This window comes from Rhinatrema bivittatum, chromosome 11 (assembly GCF_901001135.1).
Source record: "Rhinatrema bivittatum chromosome 11, aRhiBiv1.1, whole genome shotgun sequence".
Lineage (NCBI taxonomy): Eukaryota > Metazoa > Chordata > Amphibia > Gymnophiona > Rhinatrematidae > Rhinatrema > Rhinatrema bivittatum.
The window spans coordinates 73,676,825-73,700,876 of record NC_042625.1 but is presented as its reverse complement, the minus strand read 5'-3'; the positions used below and the strand labels follow the sequence as shown (position 1 = coordinate 73,700,876).

Sequence of the window (24,052 nt, the reverse complement as noted above, 5' to 3'; positions counted from 1 at the left end):
AGATTACAAACACATTGCTGGTTTAAAGGTCTTGCTGGTCACCAGCCTCCTTGAAAGAAAACTGGTCAGTCCAGCCAAATACAACCCAGTTGACAACCATACATCCAACTGGCCACTGGCTCATCACCTTTTCCCCCAGTGAACAGGCACCTCCACAGACTGTCATCTCCTCTAATTGGTGACCACTATGCTTGTGCACCAGTGAAAGTTATCCCACCTGTAGCTGGCAATATGCAAAGAAATAAGAGCAACACTGAAGGGTTTCAGCAGAGGAGCTGGGACCTGCAGGATAACCCTGCTCCTGCGAGGAACTCCCCCACAGAATTAAAAAGGGATCCTAACTCCATCTTTCACTGTTAATGGAATCACCAGCTGGTAACTGAGTGCTCAGGAATAGTACTGGAAGAAAAATACATATAAAAATTTTCCCTGCAGTTACTGTCTGGAGAAAAATCACCCTGTAAATACTGTAGCACCCAAGAGACAGAGCAGTGCTTCATACATCTTTTTCTGTGGCATGGTTCTGTGGACTCCACTTACATGGCTTACGGCAAGGGTGCTCTCCCCCCATCCCATCGGGTTTCCTGGATAGCCCTAAAGAATATGCATGCACTACCTCTTGTGTATGCAAATATTTCTCATGCATATTCATTAGGGCTATCCTGAAAATCCAACTGGCTAGGGGGGCTCAGGACCTGTTTTGAGCACCCCTGGCTTATGGCATGACCAAAACTAACATGGCATGGGATTTCCCTGTAGCTCGGAACGCACACCCCTCCCAAGGATGGCCAGTAGACTACCACCAGTTCTACAAAACCTTTTATTTTGTTTCCAGTAATTTTGTACATGCGTGTAAACCTTCAAAAGGCAGAGGACAGGAAAGGGGGAGAGAACTGAAATATTTTGTTAAACCAACAATCAAAACAAAACACAAGTTAAATAGATTTTATCTGAAAGAAGATATTCTTATAAAATACTGAAAAAAATGCACATGATTTACACTATTCAATGTACACTACTGCATAACAAGAGAGGGTATCACTCCCCACTAGAGGGAGAGAGGCGAGCGCATGAGGACCAAAACTCCTGACCCACAGCAGAGACAGGTCAGGGGTTTAACCATCATTTGTAAAGATTCAAGAACAGGGGGATACACCATTCAGGGTTTAATATATAAAATAAAAATAGGGTTCAACATACAGAGGCATAAAAGTGGGTGGTATCTGCAGGCAATGGGGAGGCTGCGATTGTTGGTCCATGCGATGGCGGCATTAATTGCTAACTCCCTATTGAAGGCACACCCGGGTACTAAACACCTCCTTGTGTGACCACTAGTCCAGAGTTCATCACCTGAAGGCATGAGCAGGGGCAGCACAGAGGCAAGGGGAGCTGGTGCTGCTCAGCAGTAAGTGAGATTGCAAAATCACCCTTTTCATCGGGAACCTGAGCCTTTGCCCTCCTGGAAGGCACACAGCGGCAACCACAGCTCCTCACAGTCACTACAAAAAGTCTGCAGCCACAGTGAAGCTCTTTCACATCAAACTGACCCCCTGAGCAGCAGCAGCAGCCACCAATTGTGGGGCCATCACATTCTGTAACCTACAGGAAGTAAAAAAAACACAAACACAAAACACCGCACAAATTTGAAAACTGCTGGGTACGCAAGCAGAGTGGCAACAAAATTGGCTCCCTCCTCAAACGGATCCTTGCACACAGACACGGTGGACACGGCAAAAGGAGGCAGGGCGCTCTGCACCTTTCACAAGGGCACAGCTGACATCAGGGACCCAACCCAGCAAATCAAGAGCAGCTCGGCTTCCTGCAAGTTACAGTTCCTTAAAGCAGTTCTTTCAAGGACCGGGACCCCTTGAAGTATACAGAGCAGGCATGAGACATTCTTTGGAAAGGGAACTGTCTCAGATCACTTGGTGTTTTTTACAAGTCCTCAGAAATAACAAAGGAACGGTTTCTAGCGTTAAACAATAGCATCCTACTGAAATCCAAATTCTGTGCCTCAGAGGAAAAAATAAAATAAAAGAATTTCACCTGTAACAGTTTCCCTTTGCTAGAAGGTGCACAGTGCTCAAATAAAGCAGAATGCACCCTCAGCAGGGGAAACAGCCCTTCAAATTCTTCTCTCTGAGTTGGGAGTTAGTGTCTGGGGACTGAACGCTATCTGCCTGGCTGGCACTAGTACAGAATCACTGTGGAAGTGCACAGTCCCCGTCCCGTCCCATCAGCATCACCAGGGGGCATATGCATCTCTTTAATAAAAGGGGAATACAGCACGATATACCCACAGGGAGCATTTCAGCCTTTCCAGTCAATGGGGTTGAAGAACCTCATTAAATGCCAAAAAAAAAAAAAAAAAAGCTCCAGTGAACAATAAACTCAACTGCCCTGTGCTTTGTATGAACTTCCTCCATTAAACAGCAAAGGGCACTGCAGCTAACCCTGCAGACAAACCCCAGAACATCCTGCTGCCTGCACACCAGAGCTAGTTCGTTTCCAGCATTTCATTTTGCTTTTAACGTTTCATAGGTGAGCGCACAACGCGAAAACCTTCCACCTAGGGTGGTGCCTTAGCCACAAATGAAAAGGGGCAGACTACGGATTTTCAACACTGAAATGACAAACAGAAGAGCAAGCCTCAGTTTGCTAATCTGGTTTAGTGCCAAACGGATACAGATGCATTTACTATTTTAACAGTGCTTCAGACAAACTCAGATACTGACCCACAGCTCTGTCAAGGCAGCAATCAGACTGTTATAGAGCAGGTCTGACTACAGGTAACATCTGACCTCTGACAAAGTGGAACTGGTCATTCATTTAAGCCAATGTGGCTAAGTTTGTTGTTCTGTTTTAGACCAGGGCTTCCACACCCTGTCCTGAGACCTCACAGCCAATCTGGTTCCCACAATATCCAATATACGTAAATCTCTCTCACGCATACTTATACTGTGGATATCCTGAAAACCAGAATGGCTTGCAGGTCGCCAGGGCAGGTTTGGGAAGCTACCACACAAGTTATCTTCCTGGTGGAGCCGTGTCAAGCTGCCTTGCTACCGGAGAGGCAATCCGTCCACGTCCACACACAGATGGGGGTGGTGAGTGTTCTCTGGCGGCAGTCCGAGGGTGACTCAGTAATCGCATGCCAACAGATTGCTTCCTGCTACCTGAATAAGCTCAAACACACACACACAAAAATGAATTTCAACGTGATTTCACTTAACTGCCATCCTGAAACTCCAGCCCTGTACGAATAAAAAAAAAAAAAAAAAAATAGATGAGTGAAGGTGGTTCTGTGGCAACGGGATACCTAGATCCTACACGATGAACACAGCTGGCTCCAGCCGCAAAGAGTCAGGGCGGAAGCAGAGGTAGTCCTAAAGCAAGAACCTGGTGAGATGAGCTTACCCCCAAACCCACCCGACACTCCGTATTCACCTCTCTATTGCAAACCGGGAGGGGTCTTTTGGGGAGCCATGCACAGAGGTCCTCATAGAAAAAGATTACAAAGATTACCATTTGGACAAATATAATGTTTTATAAAGAACATTTACATTTAAACAATATATATATATATATATATTTATTTTATTTCTTAAACTTCCTGAGCCGCTCTCGACATTTGATTCTCTTAGAAAATAATTTAAGCTTCGAGAAAGTGCTCTGGCAAATGGATTTTTGCTTTGAAGTGGCTGCTTCCTCAGTCGTGGAGTTTCTATGCCGGAAGACCCGCCTGTACACAAAGCCTCCTTGTCCAGAAAGGGCTTGGAAGGGGGGAGGGGGTAGCAGTGGGGGGATTTACTGTCATTCATCAACGAGACTGCGGGATACAGTATGTAAGGAGGGACTGGCCATAGCAGACAGATGCCAGCGTTTAGCGCAGGGTCCTTTCCTGCTTGCATATTATAACAAAATAAATCCCAGATTCAATTTCTGAAGACTGAAGGATTCTGCAAGGACATGCAACTGAATGTTTTGCACGACGCGGGGGTCAGCCACATCTCTGTGAAACATCTAGGCAGCGGCAGGGCAGATTCCGCTGTCGTCATCCGTCTCTTCCCAAAGCAGAAATACACGTCTGCGGCCTACAAAGTGGAAGGCAGGGGTTTCAAAGCCAGAACCCCCCCCCCCCCCCACGATTCGCTAAGTGCACAGTTTTATGCATTTGGGTGCCGGCCTGGATTTCACAACTGCACGCTTAGCGGAGAACAAGCCTGCTAGTGGCTACCTGGCTGCTTTCTGCTCATTTCCTGTGGAAAGCCAGTCTACGGAAGCGGAGAAGTTTTGCCTCTAAATTCCAAATCAGGTTCCCTACTACTGGAGACCAGAAAAAAAAAAAACTTCTCTCCTTTGTTTTTCCAGTTCTTTGTATATAAAGTTCAGTGCTTGTACCATCTTATCAGAGCTGCAGTTACATGCCAGCTGCTGTAAGAGAGAAAAAGAAAAAAAAAAAAAAAAGACTGGATGTGAAAAAAAACAACACAAAACTGAAAATGTTTGATACCTGAGACACAAGGAGGGCAAAGTACATACAACCAGACCAAAACAAAAAATTGTTAAAATAATTAAACCAGCCAAAGATTTTGTTGCATGATAAATAAATAGTCTAAATTAGCCCTCATGTACTGCTTGGTCAGATTAAAGAGGGGTAATTCTGCTGCTGTGATTTTTTTTTTTTTTTTAAACAGATGTGACCGGCTTTTTTGGTCCACAAAAAGTGTTGCTACCAGTGTTGCGGTACTGGCTTGTCCCACTTTATCCTCCAGTATCCTCTTCTGAAGCCAAAATTAATCCAAATGCTAGACCCACTCGAAGGCAGGATCGGTGCTGGGAGGGAGGGAGGGGGATGGTATCTATGCTCTGCCGTGCTTGCAGTATTACCAACCCCTGGCCAAAGCTCATCACACTCTGCTGACTTGGGGGTGGTGGTGGGGGTGGTGCCTGGCGATGGAGATACACAGAGCGGAGACGGGACACTGCGGCAGCTTTCACGGCTCTTTCTTCTCGACGGTGCTGGTGAAGATTTCCGCAAACTTGCGCAGCTGCTCGTTGGCACTGTGAGACTCCTCCTGCAGCCGCTGGTTGTTCTGGCGCAGGGAAGCCACTTCCGCTTGAAGGGCCACTTTATCCTGCTTTTCCTGGGGGGGAAAAAAAAACCAAAACAAAAACCGTTTTGAGCATTTAAATCGTTTCCCATCACCAGCAGAGACCGTGCAACTTCCTTTTTTTTTTTGGCAGGGGAGCGGGGCAGGCTGTGATGCGATAGTGGCCTGCCAAACACGAATGCCATTTAATAAGCAGCAAGGAAGGCCTCTCCTTGGCTCGGACAGAAACATTTTTAGGGAGTACTTTGGGGAAATATCTACTTTGGGTTTTTCCCTGCGACAGACTTTCATGGAGTAATTTTGTAACATTGTGCTTAAGTTTGCTAGCAAATACGTGTAGAAGTTATACCGATTTTTAAAGGAGACTTAAGCGCAGAGGTCTGCTTTGAAATGATCCTGACAAAGTTACACACACACACTATTTAGTGAGAATAGCTTTGCCAAGGGAATTTACACTTTTTTTTTTTTTAAATCAAAATTAATATGTCTAGGTCCCAATTCCACCCAGCCCCACCCCCCCCCTTGGAACGCCTCTCCCGTGTGTGGAAAAGTGCGCGCACTTTGTGTACGTGGCACGATACGCGCACATCAGTCGCGTGATTTTCTGAAGGGCTCTTTCTGCAAAGTAAAGCAGCACCTGACCCGCAGGAGTCCCCCCCCCCCTCCTAAAGAGGAGCCACAGAAGGGAGACGGAGTTTCAATGGCACTTCAGAGGAATTGAGACGCTGCCACGAGGCCGCGGACGGGCGTGTGGAGAGACCCATTTTGTGCACGTTTGTCCGCTGTACATTCGGTGCCCTGGTGCCTACAGATTGACATAGCAGAATTCTCAGATGCAGGTTTATCTGCAGAAGCAGCCATCAGGGCTGGTGCTCCCATTAGGCAGACTAGCCGGGAGCCTAGGAGCACCAAAAGTCTATCAGCATGAGGCCCAAAGAGGGAAGAGCCAATATCGCCAGAGAAGGGAGCTGCCACCAATAGGTAAATTGAGGGTGGAAGGGCACCACATACTCTTGCACGGGCCCCGACGACCATGTCAGCATTAATTTTAATTTTTTCAAAAATATACATGTATAACTGTTTTACCACCACTTTTTAAATATATTTAAAAAATATTAACATTTTTGCTTCCTGTTCTACTTTCACTCTGCACTGGTATAGGCACCCTGCTGGACTGTGGATTTTTGCAATTGGCTTCATTAAAACTAGGTTTAGTTTTCGCCTGCTTTCCTTTGACACCACTCCATGTGCTCATGTTTGAACACTTTGCTAAAAATTAAAAGCACTGGATGGAGAGAACGCCAGCACAGGAGTAAAGCTGGGGCGGTGGAGGCGATGACTGGGACATAAGGACAATTGATAGGTTCCTCCTCCTTTCACAGGTATCATGAGGTTCGATGTTTCATGGTGTGAGAGAACCAACCCTCACCTTCTGCAGGTCAGTGTGAAGTTGCTTTAGCATGACTTCCAGCTGGAACACTTTTCCAGGCAGATCCGCTGGAGGGTCCTCGCTGAAACGCAAAACAAACATTTATGATCGATTGTTTTCGAAAGGATGGTCTGTACAAAGTTAAAAAAAAAAAACCAGTTACCTCAACTATTTTTATGAAAAAACATGGTTTTATGTACTGTCCTTGTTTCCTTACCACTCACCGAGTGCCAAAGACATCTGGATGGAATAGAAAACATCCTGATCTACCATAGCTTGCTCCCAATGTCACTCGCACGCCTCTCTGGAAATGGCAGACTAACACTTGTGACTGTAAAGCTGCCCGTTGCTCTTTGAAAACACTTTTTTTTGGTTATCTGGACGTTATGATTCTTCGAGTGATGTCGCATTCCAGCAGAAAGGACTGGGATGTCACGGACGTTGGATTGCGACATCACTAGAAAAAAAAATCAGAATATCCCAATGTCAAGAAAAGTATCAGAAATTCCTGTCTGGAGGACGGTTGGGAGGGAATGTAATTTGTCTATTTTCAAAAAGCATCTTGGTAGTGCAATGCTATTATTTTCACTAGATGGTGCTCCTCCGATAGGACATTAATGGTAGGACTTCAAAGACAGTGCCGCATTACAACTAGTGGCACACAGTCTCTGCCCAGCTACAGGAAGGTGAGTGCCAGGTCATAAGAGCATAAGATATGCCCATGCTGGGTCAGACCGTCAAGCTCAGTATCTCGTCTTCAACAATAGCCAGTCCAGGTCACAAGTAGCCAGCAGATCCCAAGGAGTAAATCTGTTTATTGTTATTCACGCTCAAGGATAGTAATGGCTGACCCTGATCTTCCTGGCTGCTGTTTTATGGACCAAATCCCTTTTAAACCCTGTTATACTAGTCACCTTGATCACATCCTCTAGCAACAGATTCTACAGTTTTACTGTGTTGAGTGCAAAAGCACTTTCTATGATTTGTTTACATTTGCTGGTTTGATGGAGGGACCCCTTGTTTTAGTATTTAAAAGGGTAAATAACCATCCTTTTGTTTGCCCATTCCACCCCTCATGATTTTATAAACTTCTTTCATGCCCCATCAGCTGTCTCTTTTCCAAGCTGAAGTACCCTAACCTGTGTAGCCTTACATCCTAGGGGAGTCAGTTCATTTTGTTTGCCCTTCTCTGTACCTTTTCTAGTTGTGCTATATATTTTTTGAGATGGGGCAAACAAATGCACACAATATTCAAGGTGTGGTCGCACCATGAAGCAATAGAGGCATTATGATATTCTCAGCTTTGTTCTTCAATCCTTTTTGAATAATTCCCAACATTTTGGGTTTTTATTTGATCGCTACTGTATAGTGAGCTGAGGATTGCAATGTATTGTCCAGAAGGACTCGGAGGATCTTTTCCTGGGACGGGATTCCTGTGGGTGGGATGATTTTTCCCTGTGCGCATCACTTTGCACTTGTCCACATTAAATTTCATTTGCCACACAGATGCCCAGCGGCGGATTCCAGATGAAGACCGGCCTGGGGATTCGCCGCCCAGGCGATACCACATGGTCTGCCGAACAAGGCTCTGTCACAGCTGCGCTCGGCAGACCACGTGACTAGCTCGATCGGCCCACCGGGGGATGCCCGATCCCCCACTAGGCCAATCCGCCCCTGCAGATGCCCAGCCTCCTAGCCTTGCAATGTCCTTCTGTAGGTTCTCACAACCTATGGTTTTGTCAACTTTGAAATGTTCAGTTGACAAAATTTTTCACTCACCTCACTTGTTGCTCCCTTACATAGATCATGGAGGAATATGTTAAACCAGTAAAGATCTCTCCATTCAGTCCTACTCTGCATTTCCTGTCTTTTAATCAGTTACCAATGCACAATTACAACACTGTCTCTGATCCCACGACTTTTCAATTTCCCGATGACTCTCTCATATGGGACAAATGCCTTCTGAAAATCCAAATGTGCTATATCAACTGGCTCACCTTTATCCACGTTTACAAACATCTTAAAAAAAAATCTACGATTTGTAAGACAAAACTTTCCATTACTAAAACCATGTTGACTATTTTTTAAAATTTGTATTCCGCTTTTCAGCACTTGAGAGAGGATTACATTCAGGTAATCCTGGAGGCATTTCCCTATCCCTAGAGGGCTTACAATTCAAGTTTGTACTGAGAGGGTATAAAGTGACCTGCCCTGTCACAAGCAGCGGCAGTGGGATTTGAACCCTGGTTCACAGCCAGCTGCTCTAACCACTAGGCTACTCTACCACTCTTTCCCATTAAGCCCTGGCTATCTATATGGCCAGCAATTTTGTTTATAAGACTGGCTACTCCTATTCTGCCATTACAAATGTTATTTATTATTTGCTCTCCTACCAGAGTACTCGGAGCAAGGTACAGGACCCTACAACATGATACATAACCGTAACATAATACCCAGGCAGAGCATAAATATCATCATACTTAGTAATAGATTAGAATATTATGCAACACCAAAACAGAACACCTCATACGGCAAAAAAGTGCTGCAGCCAGCCTTGAACTGGTGTGCAGAGCCTCAGAACGGCTCTGAAAAATCCAGGCCCAGACTACGGACCTGTCCCCGAGGACTCAGATTGGGCCTCAGGGAATTCAAAAGGTATGTTAGGATAACCAGGAAGGCATTCCCAGCATTTAAAAGGCTTGGAGGCCAAATGATGCGTTTTCCACCAGGATCACCATGAGCTGCTCCTTCTTGGGTATATTGAGGAAATGTAATATGAAGGTACTGGAGCTCTGTGTTAGCTTTGCAAGTAGTTGTCTCAAGCATTCAATCTCTTTCCATGGAAAGGAATTCCTGTCTAAATTGGCCTAAACTGTTTGCAACTCTGATCAAGTTTCAATGTACTGCAAGTAATAAACCAGCATTGAGACATCCTCCTCAGCGAGGTTTGGACTGCAGGAGTTTCCAACCTGACAATATTCCAGGAATGTATACACTACCCTCCAGAGTTTAATACAGGAGCAACCTGCTTGAGTCATACTGCTTAGAGCAGTTGAGAAAAAGCAACAGTGTGAACTGCAGTTTTTTGTTTTTTTTTTGGAGGTAAGTTGCTTAGTTTCCTGCCAGGAATACTTAGGAAAAAATGTTAGTAAGAAGTTAGTGCTTCCAAAATTGGAGCTTATATTTTCTTTACATATATTTCCTGAAATGTGCTGGAAGCAATCAAATAGCCCGACTGCAGTCCCACATCACCGCTGCAGTCTTTTTTTTTTAATCAGCATTACATGAGCCAGTTTTCAGGTGCTATGACCATTTTAAATGATGTGTTATAGATTACTAGCATCAAGTGTGCAATTTCATGTTTATGCTTTCAGAACTCTGTGGTGAACCATCTGGTCCTGGTGATTTGTTTGTCAAATTGATATATTACATCAGGTTCACAGTGATTTTGCTTTAGTTGCTCAGGATCAAAAATGTTTCTGGTATGGGTAATGTCCCCAACATCCTCCTCAGTAAAGAGAGGCAAAAAAGTAATTTAGTTTTTCTGCTGTTTCTTTGTCCTCCATGAGCACTCCCTCTACCTCTTGATCATATAGTAGCTCAGCTGACTTCCTCATAGGTTTTTTTTTGCTTTGAATGAACTTGGAAGTGTTATTAGTACTGTTTAACTTTATGGCAAGCTTTTCACATTTTTTTTTCTTGGCCTCCCTTATTACTGTGCTACATCTAACTTGCCAGTGTTTATCAGATCCAGTTAACTTTATTGGCAAGATAATTTTACATGTTTAGCCAAAGTAATAAACAGAATGATTAAAATAATCCCCTATTTTCCTCATTTGGGTCTGCTTTCCATTTTCTAAAAGATACCCTTTAGGCATCTTTTTACGTTACATTAAATCATGATGGCAGATTTTTTTTTTTTTTTTTTTTTTTTTTTTTTTTTAATGTATTTAATCCAGGCTTCCAAGATATTTTTAAAAAATGTCCATGCCTCATGCAAACTTACCCTTGGCAACTGCTCCTTTGATAATTTTTTGAAAATGTATTCAGTCTCCCTTTTTAAAGTTAAATGTTACTTGCAATAATTTTACTTATCTACCCTCCAGTGATTACGTCAAATTGTATTGCATTATGATCACTGCTGCCGAGAGGTTTCCCCCCCCCTTTACCCATTGCACCATGTCCTGATTTCCGGAGGAGGACGATCTAAAGTAGTTCCTCTTCTTGTCAGCTCCATGACCAGTCGCTGCATAAGGTATTTACGGAATCCAGGAATTTTACCTGTCTTGAAGTGACATTTACCCAATCAATCAATACTTGGATAATTGAAATCACCCATTACTGGTTGCCAATTTTATTAGTCTGTTAAATCTGTTAGCATTTTACAGTCTGTTTCCTAATCCTGGATAGGCAGGTGGTAGCATACCCCACTTGTATTCTTCCTTATCGCACTAGGAATTTCTATCCATAAGGATTCCAGAGTGCCATTTACTTCTTGCCTGAATCTATGCCATTCCTAATATATTACTACCACTCTTCCAACAATTTGATCTGCCCAATCATGTTGATATAAATTTGTACTCCAATACCTGGTTATCCTCTTTTCATCAGGTCTCCAAGATGCCTATTATATCTGTATTTTCATTAGGTGCCATACATTATAATGCTCCAATCTATTTTCTCAGACTTCTGGACATCACCTAAAGACATTTTAAAATGTTTTTATTTCTATTTCTATCTATTTGTATTCACTGTTTGCTAATTGGCAGATAGAAGCAGTTTAGAATTAACAGTTACCACAGCCTCTCTATTGGCATATTCTTACTTTCCTGTTTTGCAAGTATCCTTTGAAGATATCTCCTTCCAAATGTTGTTCCTCCTCAAGACAAAGCAAAGAATAAATGGGACTCAGCAGTTGGACTGATCTTTTTTGGGGTTCTTCAAGGGGTGATGATGGCCTGAAACCAGACCTGTGGACACTGATGCAGTAACTGCTCATGGTGGGAGATAACCAAGCATGACTGCTTTTGGAGGCGGATAGGTTGGTTGAATAGCGCACTTTAGTATATCTCTTCTCAGAGTTGTATGGTTGATGTCGATCTGTGCCAACAGACCTTGTCCTGTGATGGCCTCAATATTGGATCTCCTCAGGTTCTGTGCTTCAGCATTCCTAGCCCTCTAGTCAGCATGAGCAATGGGCTTTGGCACTGAAGGAATCAAGACATCCTTGGGCAACTCCTTGCCTTCAGCAGCTGATGCTGTTCCATGCTGGTCCTGCTTAGATGGCCTTGATGCCACTTTGGTGGAACTGAGCTTCTTCTTGAGTGGCACGATGACCCTGAAGCCTGTGTGGGGCCTGATGGCTCCTGGTGACATCTTTGTACAGATGCTGCAGTTGATTTCATGGTCCTCAGCCACTTATAGCAAGTCACATGGAGATTTATTGCCTTTACAATAGCTCCTTTTACTTTGGCTCACTGTTCCACCTCATCCATTTCCTCCTAGTCTTACAGTTCTTCTTCCAGGTACGTCCCCATTTTGACGAAGTCCTTATTTTTGAAATTCAAGACACTGGTCTTCCTTTAACTGTATCCTATTTGAAAAATCAAACCATACAAACTGATGATTACTGCTCAGGTGAGCCTCTACCCAGAGACTATCACAATTGGTGCGCATAGATTCCTTGGCTCCAGCCCAAGATGTGCTCTTGACCAGCTAATCATCCCGACAAGGAAACATGTGCACCCCTGGTTTTGTGTAAGTACACTGCCACAGCTAGGCATTTTGTAGACACACATAGGGCAGACACTAGCCCAAATGGCAGAACATGATACAGAAAGTATTTTTCTACTACAAATAGGAGATATTTCCTGTGACATGGAAAAATCTGAGCATAAGCATCTTTTAGATTAAGAAAGCAGAGCTAGCCCCCTTTGTGAAGGAAGAAGATTACAGTGCCTAGGGAAACAATCCTGAACTAGCCTTTAGGTCTAGGATGGGATGGAATCCCCCCGTTTTCTTTCAAATCAGGAAATACTGATTTGCTTTGGTGGAAAAGGCTTGAAAACTTTGGCCATCAAGAGAGAAGAGCTCTATTTGAAGCACTTCTTGAATGTGGCAACTGGCCCCCAAAACAGATATGAGGGCCGATTTGATGGGAGAGCCAACAGACTCAATTTGTATCCTCTTTTGATAATGCTGAGAACCCAAATATGCCTAGGGTTATATACTGAGCCACCAGCTTAAACAAAACCATAGCCTGCTCTCCACTGGAAGGTCCTCTGGCATGGGTACTGGGATCCTATGTTCTCTGTGGTCCAGTCAAAACCCTGACCCAGGCATTAACTGGGATTTAGTCTGACTTAGATGCTCTCTGCTGCCTTGGACTGGCATGAATGGCCTGCTGCAATCACGACCGAGGGGGCAGAGGATTGTTTCCTCTTAGGTAGAATAGTTCTCCTCTACACTGTCCTTGGGTACTTCCAAGAAGAGGCGGCTGGATCTGGAGAAGCTTTGAAGAGCTGCTGAAGTGCTGCACATTGATTTCTGATCTGTGCCACCACATCCTTGACTATTTCTGAAGAGATTGTCTCCAGCGTATGGCATGTCTGCAAGTCTTTTTTGCACTTCCAGACAGATCAGAGGCTCACAGCCAGTTGAATCTGCATGCCCCTATCCCCATTGCACAGACTTTTGATGCCACTTCAAACACATCATAGGTCAAATGGACCCAGTGTTTTCTGTGCTCCAATCCTTTGTCCAGCAGTGACTGGAGAGCATCTTGCTGCTTTTAAGAAAGCTGCTTGGCCACCTTCTGCACCCGTTTCAGGACGTTCCACATGTACTGGCTCTTGAAGAGTTGGTAGGCTGCTATTCAGGCGATTAGCATAGTGCCCTGAAAAATCTCTCAACCAACAGAATCCACAACTCTAGAATCCCTCCCTGGGAGCACTAAGAAGTGGGTTCTAGACCTCTTAGCCTTTTTGAGAGCAGATTTGATGATCACAGTTTGCTGTGGCAGTTGACACTTGTTGAATCTGGGAGCCTTTTGGGCAAGATAAACTGCATCTGCCTTCTTTTTGCCAAGAACCACAGAGGGTTTTTCCACATCCTCATCAATACCTCCTGAAGGATCTCATGTATTGGGACTGCCATGATTTTCTTAGAGGGCTCCACCTACTGGAGGATGTCCAGCATCTCGTCTTGGAATCATCCTCTGTCTGCAACATAAATAGAATGGTCTTTGTCATTTCCCTTATGAAGCCTGTGAAGAGGTGGTCCTCAGAAGGGAACTTTCTTCTGTCTGATGGAAGAGAGGCATCAGAAGGAAGACTTGTGCATGTCTCTTCAGCGACATCTGCAGTTATAACAGTACCACCCCAGAATACTGAGAACCTGGCTCACTGCATTCAGAAGGGGAGGGCTCTGTCCTCAGCCAATGGGTCATGGACCAGTGCAACTGACTGCTGGGGCCTGAACCCCAAGGAACCTTGACGCTTCGGGGAAGCTTCCAGAGATTAGCAACAAGCTGGAATTTGCTGACCATAATGCCCCTCTGAGCATTGACAATGGGACAGGCATTGATGCCGGCCTGTTAATAAGGTACTAGTGAGAACTTAAAGGGAATCTAGCAACAGCTTGAGGAACAGCAGTACCTGTCTCGATGCCCTCAATGTTGAGACCTTGCAAGGACTTTTCCACAGCTTGCTGGATCTGTTTCTCCAGTTCTTCCTTAAACTGCTGACTAACACATTTGGGAGTCAGGAAATGTGACTATACCCTCTTCAAAAGAGAGAAGAATCCGTGGCAGGCACCATGGCTAGTGGAGACTGCTGCAGGTCCACAACATGTGTAGAAGATGCATTCTTGTCGCTGTGAGACTGCTGGGGGGGGTTGGCAGGTGCTGGATCGTCCTATGCTCCCAGCTCAGTGTAGACAGATTGATGCTTTAGTTTTATATTCCTCCTCCTCAAAAAACGTTTGGGGTGGATTACAGAAAAACATTTATGCTCGGCATTGGTCCTCCTTAATAACAAGGTTGAAGAGGCGGAACCCGATGCCTTCTTCAAACAAGAGGAATCTTCAGCTTCTCTACTGGTCACCAATGTTGATGGAACAGATGGCTCCCCTGATGTCATTGGCCCTCTTACTATCAGTGCAGTTTTGGGGTTCAATGTTGATGCCTCTGATGCCGATACATGCGTCTTCTGGTACCCTTTCAGATGTTCCATAAGATCCCACCAGGACAGCCATCCTTTTGGGGTCATTTCTCCACTATTGCCGCACCCCCATTATGTGATGTCCCAAAGCTCAAGACACATCCATCATGGGAGTCCATGATAGGCATGGTCTTGTCGCATCGAGGATACCGTTAGAACCCACTAATTGTCAGAGTGAAACAAAAAGGATGCAAAATTGAACTTAACTGCGGTAGAGGGTAAACGGTAAAGGGCTCTGATGGCCCCACCATCCCAGGGAAACGGCAGTGAATGGAACCTTAGAAAAATGCTAAAAAAACCTTATCTAGGGGAGTACAAGAGACCGTGGGACTTTATGATGAACAGCACAAACCCGAAGCATGAAAAAACTGCACCAAAATCGGATGATAGAAGCAGAAACCGCAATCTTTGGAGCTCCGCAGGGGAAAAAAAAAAAAAAAAAAAGACTAAAAAGAGTCCCCATGCGGACACGTGACATAATAGCATGATGTGGGCATTCTTTACGTAGCCTGATCTCCAGGAAAGCAGCAGCAGCGAGTGGGAGAGGGATCCAAACGTTTCAGTCACTCCCCGACCTAGGACGTTTGCATGCAAACCATGCCCTTACCTTATTGTGGGGGTAGTGCGTGGCGTAGGCTGCCTCTCAAGGCTCAGGTGAGAATGCACAGGGCTCTGTGCTGGGCGCCCATCTGGGCTGAGAACTGGATCATTCAGTGAGAAGAGAGAAACAGCTCGCTGGACTAGAGGGAATTAGAAAGAAAAAGCAAAATTACAGCTGTGTACACTGCTTTGATGACTTTTACCTATCAATCTGAAAAAGAAAAGTTAATGAGATGTTGAAAAGGCATAAGCATTAACCCTTGCCCTGCACACATTACTGTTAATTTGCTAATTTTGAAACTGTTTACTCTGGAAGCTACTACATTTATAATAGTAATATAAATTACATCACACATACACTGGTATCTGGCTGGTTCATGCAGTGCCATGCGTCCTGAAATGGTTACTATGGCCACATTGTATAATATAAGCTGAGAGATTCTTATTGCCTCTTCCACGGATGTCAGGGATTCACAGGGAAATAATTTAAAAGGATTTTAAAATTGATTAGATCTCGTTGGGTTCCCTGTTTCACCACCTAGACCCTCTCTCAGCAGAGCAGTGACTGCAAGTTTCAGGCGACCGTCTCAGACGGGTACAAGTTTTGCGTCAAAGAATGCTTCCTGTGTTTCCAGCAGTCCCACATCTTCTCCATGCACATACAGTTACAATGCCGTTGTTAGGAGGACTGAATACTGGAAGGGGGAGTTTTGGTGTGTCTGAGGCAGAATGCATTCAGCTGATAACACAGCTAACCGCTCCGAGCGCACAGCTGAAAAGCCTGGAGATATCCAGCTCCAAACCCTACTTCCACTGTCTCTTCTTCCCACACCCCTTCAGCAATTTACCTTCCCCGTCCGCTAATGCAAGAGGCGAGATTTTGTGATTCATCTTGGGCGGTGCAACATAAGTTACGGTACACAAATGAGGCAGGTGTTAGAAAACCCAACAATAACAGCATTAAGAAGGCAACACCGAGTCCAAACACAGACCCAATTTAAAAGCTAGAGAACGGCAGCGAAGGCCTCTCATTTCAAGTGCGTGTGTAATTTTATACATGCCATTACGGTGGGGGCCGCTGAGCTCACAATTCAATGTCATGATGAGCAACATGAAGGGGACTGCACACTAAACCAGGAAGTGCTTGGCACAATTCCGAGGCTTTACAGGCTGGTGCTTGACAGCTGCACACTACAAGAACTCACTTGGTAACACAGTAAGTCACATGTTACTCTGAGAATCTAATTATGAAGGGTTCTTGAGATTTAAGATGTGCTCCGTGTATTTATTTATTTATTTTTTATAGGGACAGGGGCCTGGCAGTGTTCTCCTGCCCTTTTGGGCTTCCAGTTCAGTGGGAAATGGCCTGTCCTGGGCTATGGCATCATGAGCCTTCATTCACAGCTATGCATATTCTTGCCTCATTTCTCCCATCGTACAGACAAGCATGAGGCTAAGACACACAGGCTGCAGGTCCCTCTGGATCTCAGCACATGGCCATTCTTGAGCCAGCTCAGTAGATATTGCCATTGGGTAGATCTAATGCCAGGTACCTTCATAAGCTTTGGCGGCACTGACTAGGCTGGACCACTCCACAGTGTCCGGGAGTGGCATCATCCCGGGGTCTATGCGGCGTGTTGACTTGTCACGAATTTCTGTCAGCGAGAGCTCCGAAGCAGAGATGTTGGCTTAAGACAAAAGGCAAACATAGAAACGTTACACAACGATAAATCAGCAATCTTTACTATCACAGGAAGAGATTGCAATTTATTGTATGTGAAGCATGTCACTCTGCTGTGAGCATTGCATGCTCTGCACCAACCACCAAATCAGTTTGGCCTCTCATAACACCTACAGTGCTGCCTTGTGATCTACAGTTTTCCAGACGTCAAAAGTGTGAGGAAATGTAGCCCAGCTGGATTATAATTAACAGCTTTCTGGGCTAGAGGCAACAGCTCTAAGCATTGCCTGCTACAGGCCAAGCCATAGAAGCGTTCTCTCTGGGAACGGAAACCATAAACAGCAGATATAGGAAGATGAAAAGCAAACCCCCCCCCCCCCCCCCGATGTCTACAGTTAATGGACAAAAGTAACAAACATAGTAAAAGGTTTTCTATATTAAACCAAAACTTTTTTTTTTTTTTTTTTTTTTTTTTTTTTAAAGAGAAGGCATCAAACTTAGAACTTCACTAAAAGTTTTTGAAAGTGAAGACTCCACCCCATGTCATTTGCCCGAGCGTCTTTCTCTTTTTTTAAAAAAATGTCCAAAACAAATCCCATGTCTGATGTAGTGCAAACCTTTCAAAGGCAGTAAATACACTTCATAATTTTCACACACACAAAACGATGATGCCTGAAATGCCAGTCAAGAGAATACTTAGCTTCTCTGATGAAATGGTGAGAAACTAACCCCACAGAGTATTGCACTATATCAGACACTGGGTTGGGGTTTTTTTTTGGACATTTTTTGAAAAAAAGACACTCGGGTAAAGGACAAAGGGTGGAGTCCACTTTCAAAAGCTTTTAGTGAGGGTCTATGTTTGATGCCTTCTCTTAAAAAAGGTTCTAAAACATGTGTTTTGGTTTAATATACATTAAACTTTTTCCTACGTTTATTATTGCTTTTGTGTGGCTGTGCATGGGTTAGGAAAATGGATGCTCGTAAAATTGAGCGTCCGTCTTCCTTACCTGCACACAGCCATGTCTTCTGGGTGCACAATGCCATGGATGTACAACTTATCCCTTGTGCTTCCCTTTTTAGCAAGGTGGCTTGTTTTCTTCCTATTGCATCGAGCACCCAAGAGAGGTGAATGTGCACGTAGTAAAAAAAAAAAATGGGTGCCCAGTTTGGACGTACGTTTATGGGCACTTTATTGCATCGGCCTATAAATCCCTAATCTGACTCTCTGGAATGAAACACTAATCAGCTAATGGCTCATCTTAGCATTTTATCCAAGGACATCAACACAGAGTTCATGTCCCCCAAAACATTGGCTAACATCCCATCGCTCAGTCTGCTAAACTAACGCTAGAAATAAAGCACAGCAGACTGGGGCTCCTGCTGATGCAGTCATGCTCCCCCCCTCAGGTGGTTCTCAGGACACTTGTATCACTTGTATGCTTACACTTTTTCTCAGGCATGCTCCCGCTCCCTTGCTGCTGTCTGAGCACCGGCAGCGTACTGGATGGATATGTGCTCGAGAAGAGGACATCATTGGACAGTGATTGCTCATAGCAGCACTCGTTGGCAAAACTGGCGTCCCTCCGGCCACTGCACAGGCTTTCATCCGACAAAGTCCTCTGCAAGGTTTTCTGTGGTGACTGATGTTGGGGGTGGGGAGAAAAAGTTGATTCAGTTTTTATATTGGTTTTTATACATTTAAAAGGTACTCTAAAAGTGTAGACTTTCAGGTGCTGTACTAGTCCTGGCATTCTCTGCAGGCTAAGATACCTTTAATTGAACCCAAAGATTATTTGAAAGCAGCTACAAGAAGTACGAGTAAAACAGTACAGTCTGCAGTAAGTCAACAGCAAGAGATGTTTGGTAGACCACATGGAATGTGATCATCATCATCATCATCTCTTATGTTTCTATAATGTGCATGAGTTAGAGAGCATACATCTTCAGATAAGAATGTAAGAAATGCCATGCTGGGTCAGATCAAGAGTCCCTCGTGCCCAGCATCTTGAGTGACAGTAACCAACATGGATCTCTAGGAAGTATTCAGCAGATCTCAAAGTAGATCCACTTCTTGTTGTCCACACCCAGGGATAAGCAGTGGCTTTCCCCAAGTTTGCCTAGCTAATTTTTTTTTTTTATAACCTTTTCTTCCAGGAACGTTTTAAACTTAGCTATGCCAGATGTCTGACCCCATTCTCCAGCAACAAATTTCATAGCTTAATTGTGCATTGAGTGAAACGCAACTTTCTCCATTTTGTTATCTGTTAGGTCATTGTAATCTGCTTAGAAATGGTTTTGAAATATGTGGAAGAAAAAAATGAAATACTATGAGGAAGGAAACCTCCCCCCCCCCCCTCAAGTCATGTGTCGCTGTTGGAGTTTACCTTGGACTCTCCTCCATGCTCTGGAGTTGAATTATCCATGATGATCAGTTTCTTCAGATCATCCTCAATGGTTGACTTGTAGTTCTTGCGGGGAGATCGCAGATCCCGAAGAGAAGCTCGCAGCCTGGGCTGCCCAAACACGTTCTTTGTAGTCATATCAACTTGCCTAGAAAAGTTAAGAGAACATTAGACACAAGGGAAGCTTGGAAAAGACTCCCTCTCGTCCACCCTAAATAAATGCTGGACCAGGACCTGCAATGTTACTCGGATAGAAATGTAATGGATGATGCAGAATATGTATTTGATCAGACAGGAGGGAAATAAGTGTGTGAATCACAGCTGCTCCCAAGACTTGATACTGGGTGCTGGAGTACGCAATAGCAGCTCTTTTGCACTCAGTTTACTGCTAACTTTATGGCTGTAAAGCTATTTGGGATCTAGTTTGTATGCAAGGCTCTGGTACAAGATTAACCTCTTCAAATTTTAGACCAGAAATTAAGTCTTCAATCCATAAAATAATTATAACAAAGGTCTACATTTCATCTTTCCTTTAATCAGGATATAGCAAAGTTGCTTATCTATGGCAGGTGCTCGCCATAGACAGCAAGATAAACGTTAGCCACATAGATGGGTTAGGGTCATCCGATGATGCAGACATGCTTTCTGAGCTCAGAAAGTCCTAGAAGTCCGAGCATGCATGGGGGTTTCCCATGCTGCTGCTCCGCAAGTCTCAATTCCCAAGCTAAGCTTCAACTCTACAGGGAGGAGGGTGGCATTGTGTGGCTGAATTTTCCTGCTGTCTATGGAGAACAGCTATTACAGACAAACAACTTTGCTTTCTCCCTGAACAAGTAGGACTTAATTCAGCCATACAAGTTTGGATTCTTGAGCTGAGGGTTGCAAAGTATAATTATACTTCTTAAAGTGGCTGATGCATGGCAACCCAGTGTTGAGGGGAAGGAGGAAGACTGGAGGGATCTAGTTAAAAAAAAACCTATTTGAGTATAGCTTGGCCAAAGGTACTACCGTTACTAGAGTCTTCTAAAAAAAACCAAACAAACAAAAAAAAACAAACAAAAAACAAGAAACAAAACAGTAATGTTTAAACAAAATTATGGATAGGAGGACTATATTTTAAAATATTTCTAACTCACCTAGGATGTCGCAGCGAGTCAATCTTACCTACATAAACAGTTGTTAAAAACAGGTGAACTACACATATAGACCACTCAAACTGCCTTGCAGATATCTTGAATGGAAGTTGAATGAAGATTTGCTAGGGCAGTCGAAGTTGCTTGGACTTTGTGCACCTTTACTTTTCCATAAAGCTGATAACCAGATTTAGTATAGAAAAGGGAAATGCAGTGCTTCATAACTTATTTGGATTGCATGACAAACAGATAAGTTATTCCATAAAGTTTACATCTTTCCAAACAGAACAGCAAAGCTCTTCTGCAGTTCCAGGCATGAAGGACTTGCTCACCTTAGATTGAGGTTTCAGAGAAAGACAGGCAAAGCTGTAGATTGGTTCAAATGAAACAGAGAAATGACCTTAGGTAAAAACATAGGATGGTAAAATCTTTTAGAAGTACCATGTTTTTGAAAACCTGCATGCCTGGAGTTCGCTAACGCCAGGTCATGTAAACTATAGCTGCCACGTGGCCTGACGTTTCTGTGAAGGGAATGGGGCGCGAACTATGCAAGTTAGTGTGCACGCTTTCCCTTCAGGGTGTGAATTCCACTTGTCCCATCTGAACGAGACTGGACTTCTGGAGATTGACAACAAATCTCAAGTGTAGGAGCATGTGAAGAGTTTTAATGCAGTTTTTATATTCTGCAATTTTTAAATCTGATCACACACTGCTTTGATTGGCTTTTGGACTAGAAGATGGTATATAAAAAAATGTTTTAAATTAAAATAAAAAACAAAACTATGTGCAAAGGTAACTGCTATTAAAAATACTACATTCCAAGAAAAACTTGAGATCAATGGATGCTAAGGGTTCAAACGGAGGTTCCATTAGTTGAGAAAGTACCGGGGCTTTTTCTCAGGGGCCACATGCCGATACTGAGTACCAGCACCTTTTCTTCCACCTACTTTATTTTCCCTGTGGTCCCAAAAAATAAATAAAAAATGCATGCAACCTGCATGTGAGTAGCAGCATCTCCCCCCCCAAAAAAGATAGCACTGGGAACGTACTATATTTAGATCCCATCAAGTAAGTGGTTCTCTTATGAGCAGATGAAGATAGTAAAGACCTTTAAATGAATCTTGCTAGCATCAGATGATATGAAACTTGAAGACCTGTTAAAATGATGATACACTGCAATAGCACTCGTGTGTACTCTTGGGATTAGTCTTCAAGCCTGATTGACAGACATAGCATAAAAGGGTAGAAAGTGAGCACGTGAATATATCCTTCCGTGACATGCACCATATGGAAAATATTTGCCATTTAAAATTGTAGGAACATCTGGTGGAAGGTATTCCTGGTGCAAGAACTACTCAACTTCTAAAGGTAGGTGTATAATCTGACCTAGCCTACTTTCACCATCTAAACTGTGAGTGCCAGGAATGGAAGGCGGGGATGAATAAATATTCTGTTAAGTTGAGTTAAGAGATTAAGGGATACCTTCAGATGTTCTGATTGAGTAACAGCTAGGCACTGAAGCCACAGTCAGAAGGGGGCTATTAGAAACATGGTCTCCATGTCTCTCCTTAATTTGAAGATAGTCTTGGATATGCGTGGCATTGGTGGAAATGCAGTCCTCAATCCCATGGAATATAAAAATGTTACCTGATGAGGAGTTGGGTGCTGGCATTTTTAAACAATAGAGAGGAAGTTTGTAGTTGAACGAAGCTGCAAAGAGGTCCACTTGCAGAGTTCCTGCACAGTCAAGAGAGATACTGCATACATTAAACGAAAACAACCTGGTGTTGCAATTATATGATGTTTAACCTACAGCTGTTACCGGTTTTGTTTGCATATCTATGAAGTTTATTATGTGTACTTCATCTACTGATTGTATGGTCTGGTCTGTAGGTTTCCTTTTGTTGTTGTTTCAATAAAAACCTTTAATGACAAAAAAAAAAGAGAGATACTGTATGGTGCTTGAGCAAAGGGTTAATTTGTGGGGTTATAGATAACAATGAATCCATCAAGATATTGTCTTTGCCTGGGACGGGAACATTGAGGAATCTATTTCTTGGAATTCCCCAATTCCATATCTTGTATGCTTCTTTGCAAAGGTTTGAAGATCATGGCCCCTTCCTATTTATGTAATACATTGCTAATGGATTGTCCATTTGAATGTGAACTACTGTTCCCTTCAGCCATTGTTTAAATGCTAATGGAGCTTTAAAAATAGCTCTTAGTTCCCGACAGTTTTTAATGTTCAATCTTTGTTTGTGCACGCTCCTAATTCTTTGAGAGCAAATTATGTTGAAATGCACTCCCAACCTTGATTGGCGGCATCTCTAGTCAGCAGCAGTTGAGTTTGCAGAGAATGAAAGATTTGACCATGAAGCAGATTGGTAGGGTGGGTCTACCAGTTCAACTAATTAGTAAGGATTTTGGATAGAAGGATTTTGAGACACACTGGTTCCATCAATGTTTTAAATGCCATTAGGCTAATCTTATATGCCAACGTGACCTAACAGTTTCATGAAGGATCTGGATGAAATTGAAGTTGGCTGAATTGGGTAGTGAACTATGCAAGCTAGTGTGCACACTCTGAAATGGAAGAAAAGCCTTTCCTTTCAAGGTGTCTAAACATGCTCCTATGCATTCCCATTGTTGCATTGGCGCACAATTGGACTTCTGCAAATTGACAATGAACTCCAAAGATAGGAGCGTGAAAAGTGTAAGAAGTTGTTTGATTGGCTTCCTGACAGGATGTGTTTGATATTAGCCAGATGTCTAAGTACGGAAATCTCAGAGCATCATTTGTCCTAATATGGTCTGCCACCACTACTAGGTATGGGTCGGATAATGTTCTGGGCCTCTATGAAAAGAAGATATTTCCTATGACCATGGGCAAGTCTCTTCGCCTTCCATTGCCTCAGGTACAAACTTGGAGTGCAAGGCAATTAAACTACCTGAACGTAATCTACTTTGAAATGTCTGAAAAGCAGAATAGAAATCAAATTAGAAAAAAAATACTAAATAAAAAAAAATCAGCTGCCATGAGGCTAGTTCCTGTTGCAGGACCTGAAGTTGCTCTGGGGAAACTGAATTAAGGGGCCAGCGGAGAGAAAGGAGGTAAAAGTTTGAAAGATTAGGCAATAGCCTTCTTGAGCACCCATTGATAGGTGATAAGGGGGTGAAAACTTTGAAGCCTTTCCCCAAATGGAAGGGCTTTGAGGGGGAAAAAAGGATAATTTATATTGTAGTCAAAAACTGGGCCCTGACTTGAGTGGCTGGATGAGTAAACGTTGCTTGGGCCCTCTGCTTTGGTAAGGTTGTTGCTGCTCTGAGTGTTGCCTTTGGAAAGGATACAGTTGATACCTTCCTCACAGATAACAGAACTGTCTTCTGTACGTTTGCAATGGGAGCATGCTGCTGTTCAGAAGTGGCTACAGATGTTTGGAGGGTTGAGCAATGATCTTTTTACAAGGTCAATAG

The 24,052-nt window shown here is 43.6% G+C and overlaps 1 protein-coding gene across 1 annotated transcript in view; it reads right to left on the bottom strand.

Annotated features, from left to right (window-relative positions):
- Positions 1-806: 806 nt before the first annotated feature.
- The window catches only part of SIPA1L3 (signal induced proliferation associated 1 like 3), a 215,983-nt gene continuing 192,737 nt past the window's right edge, over positions 807-24,052 (bottom strand). The window contains 6 exon segments of the mRNA XM_029619561.1: positions 807-5,147; positions 6,544-6,625; positions 15,370-15,502; positions 16,916-17,050; positions 18,488-18,683; positions 19,428-19,593. Coding sequence (XP_029475421.1) covers positions 4,998-5,147; positions 6,544-6,625; positions 15,370-15,502; positions 16,916-17,050; positions 18,488-18,683; positions 19,428-19,593 — 862 coding nt within the window. The 3' untranslated portion in view covers positions 807-4,997.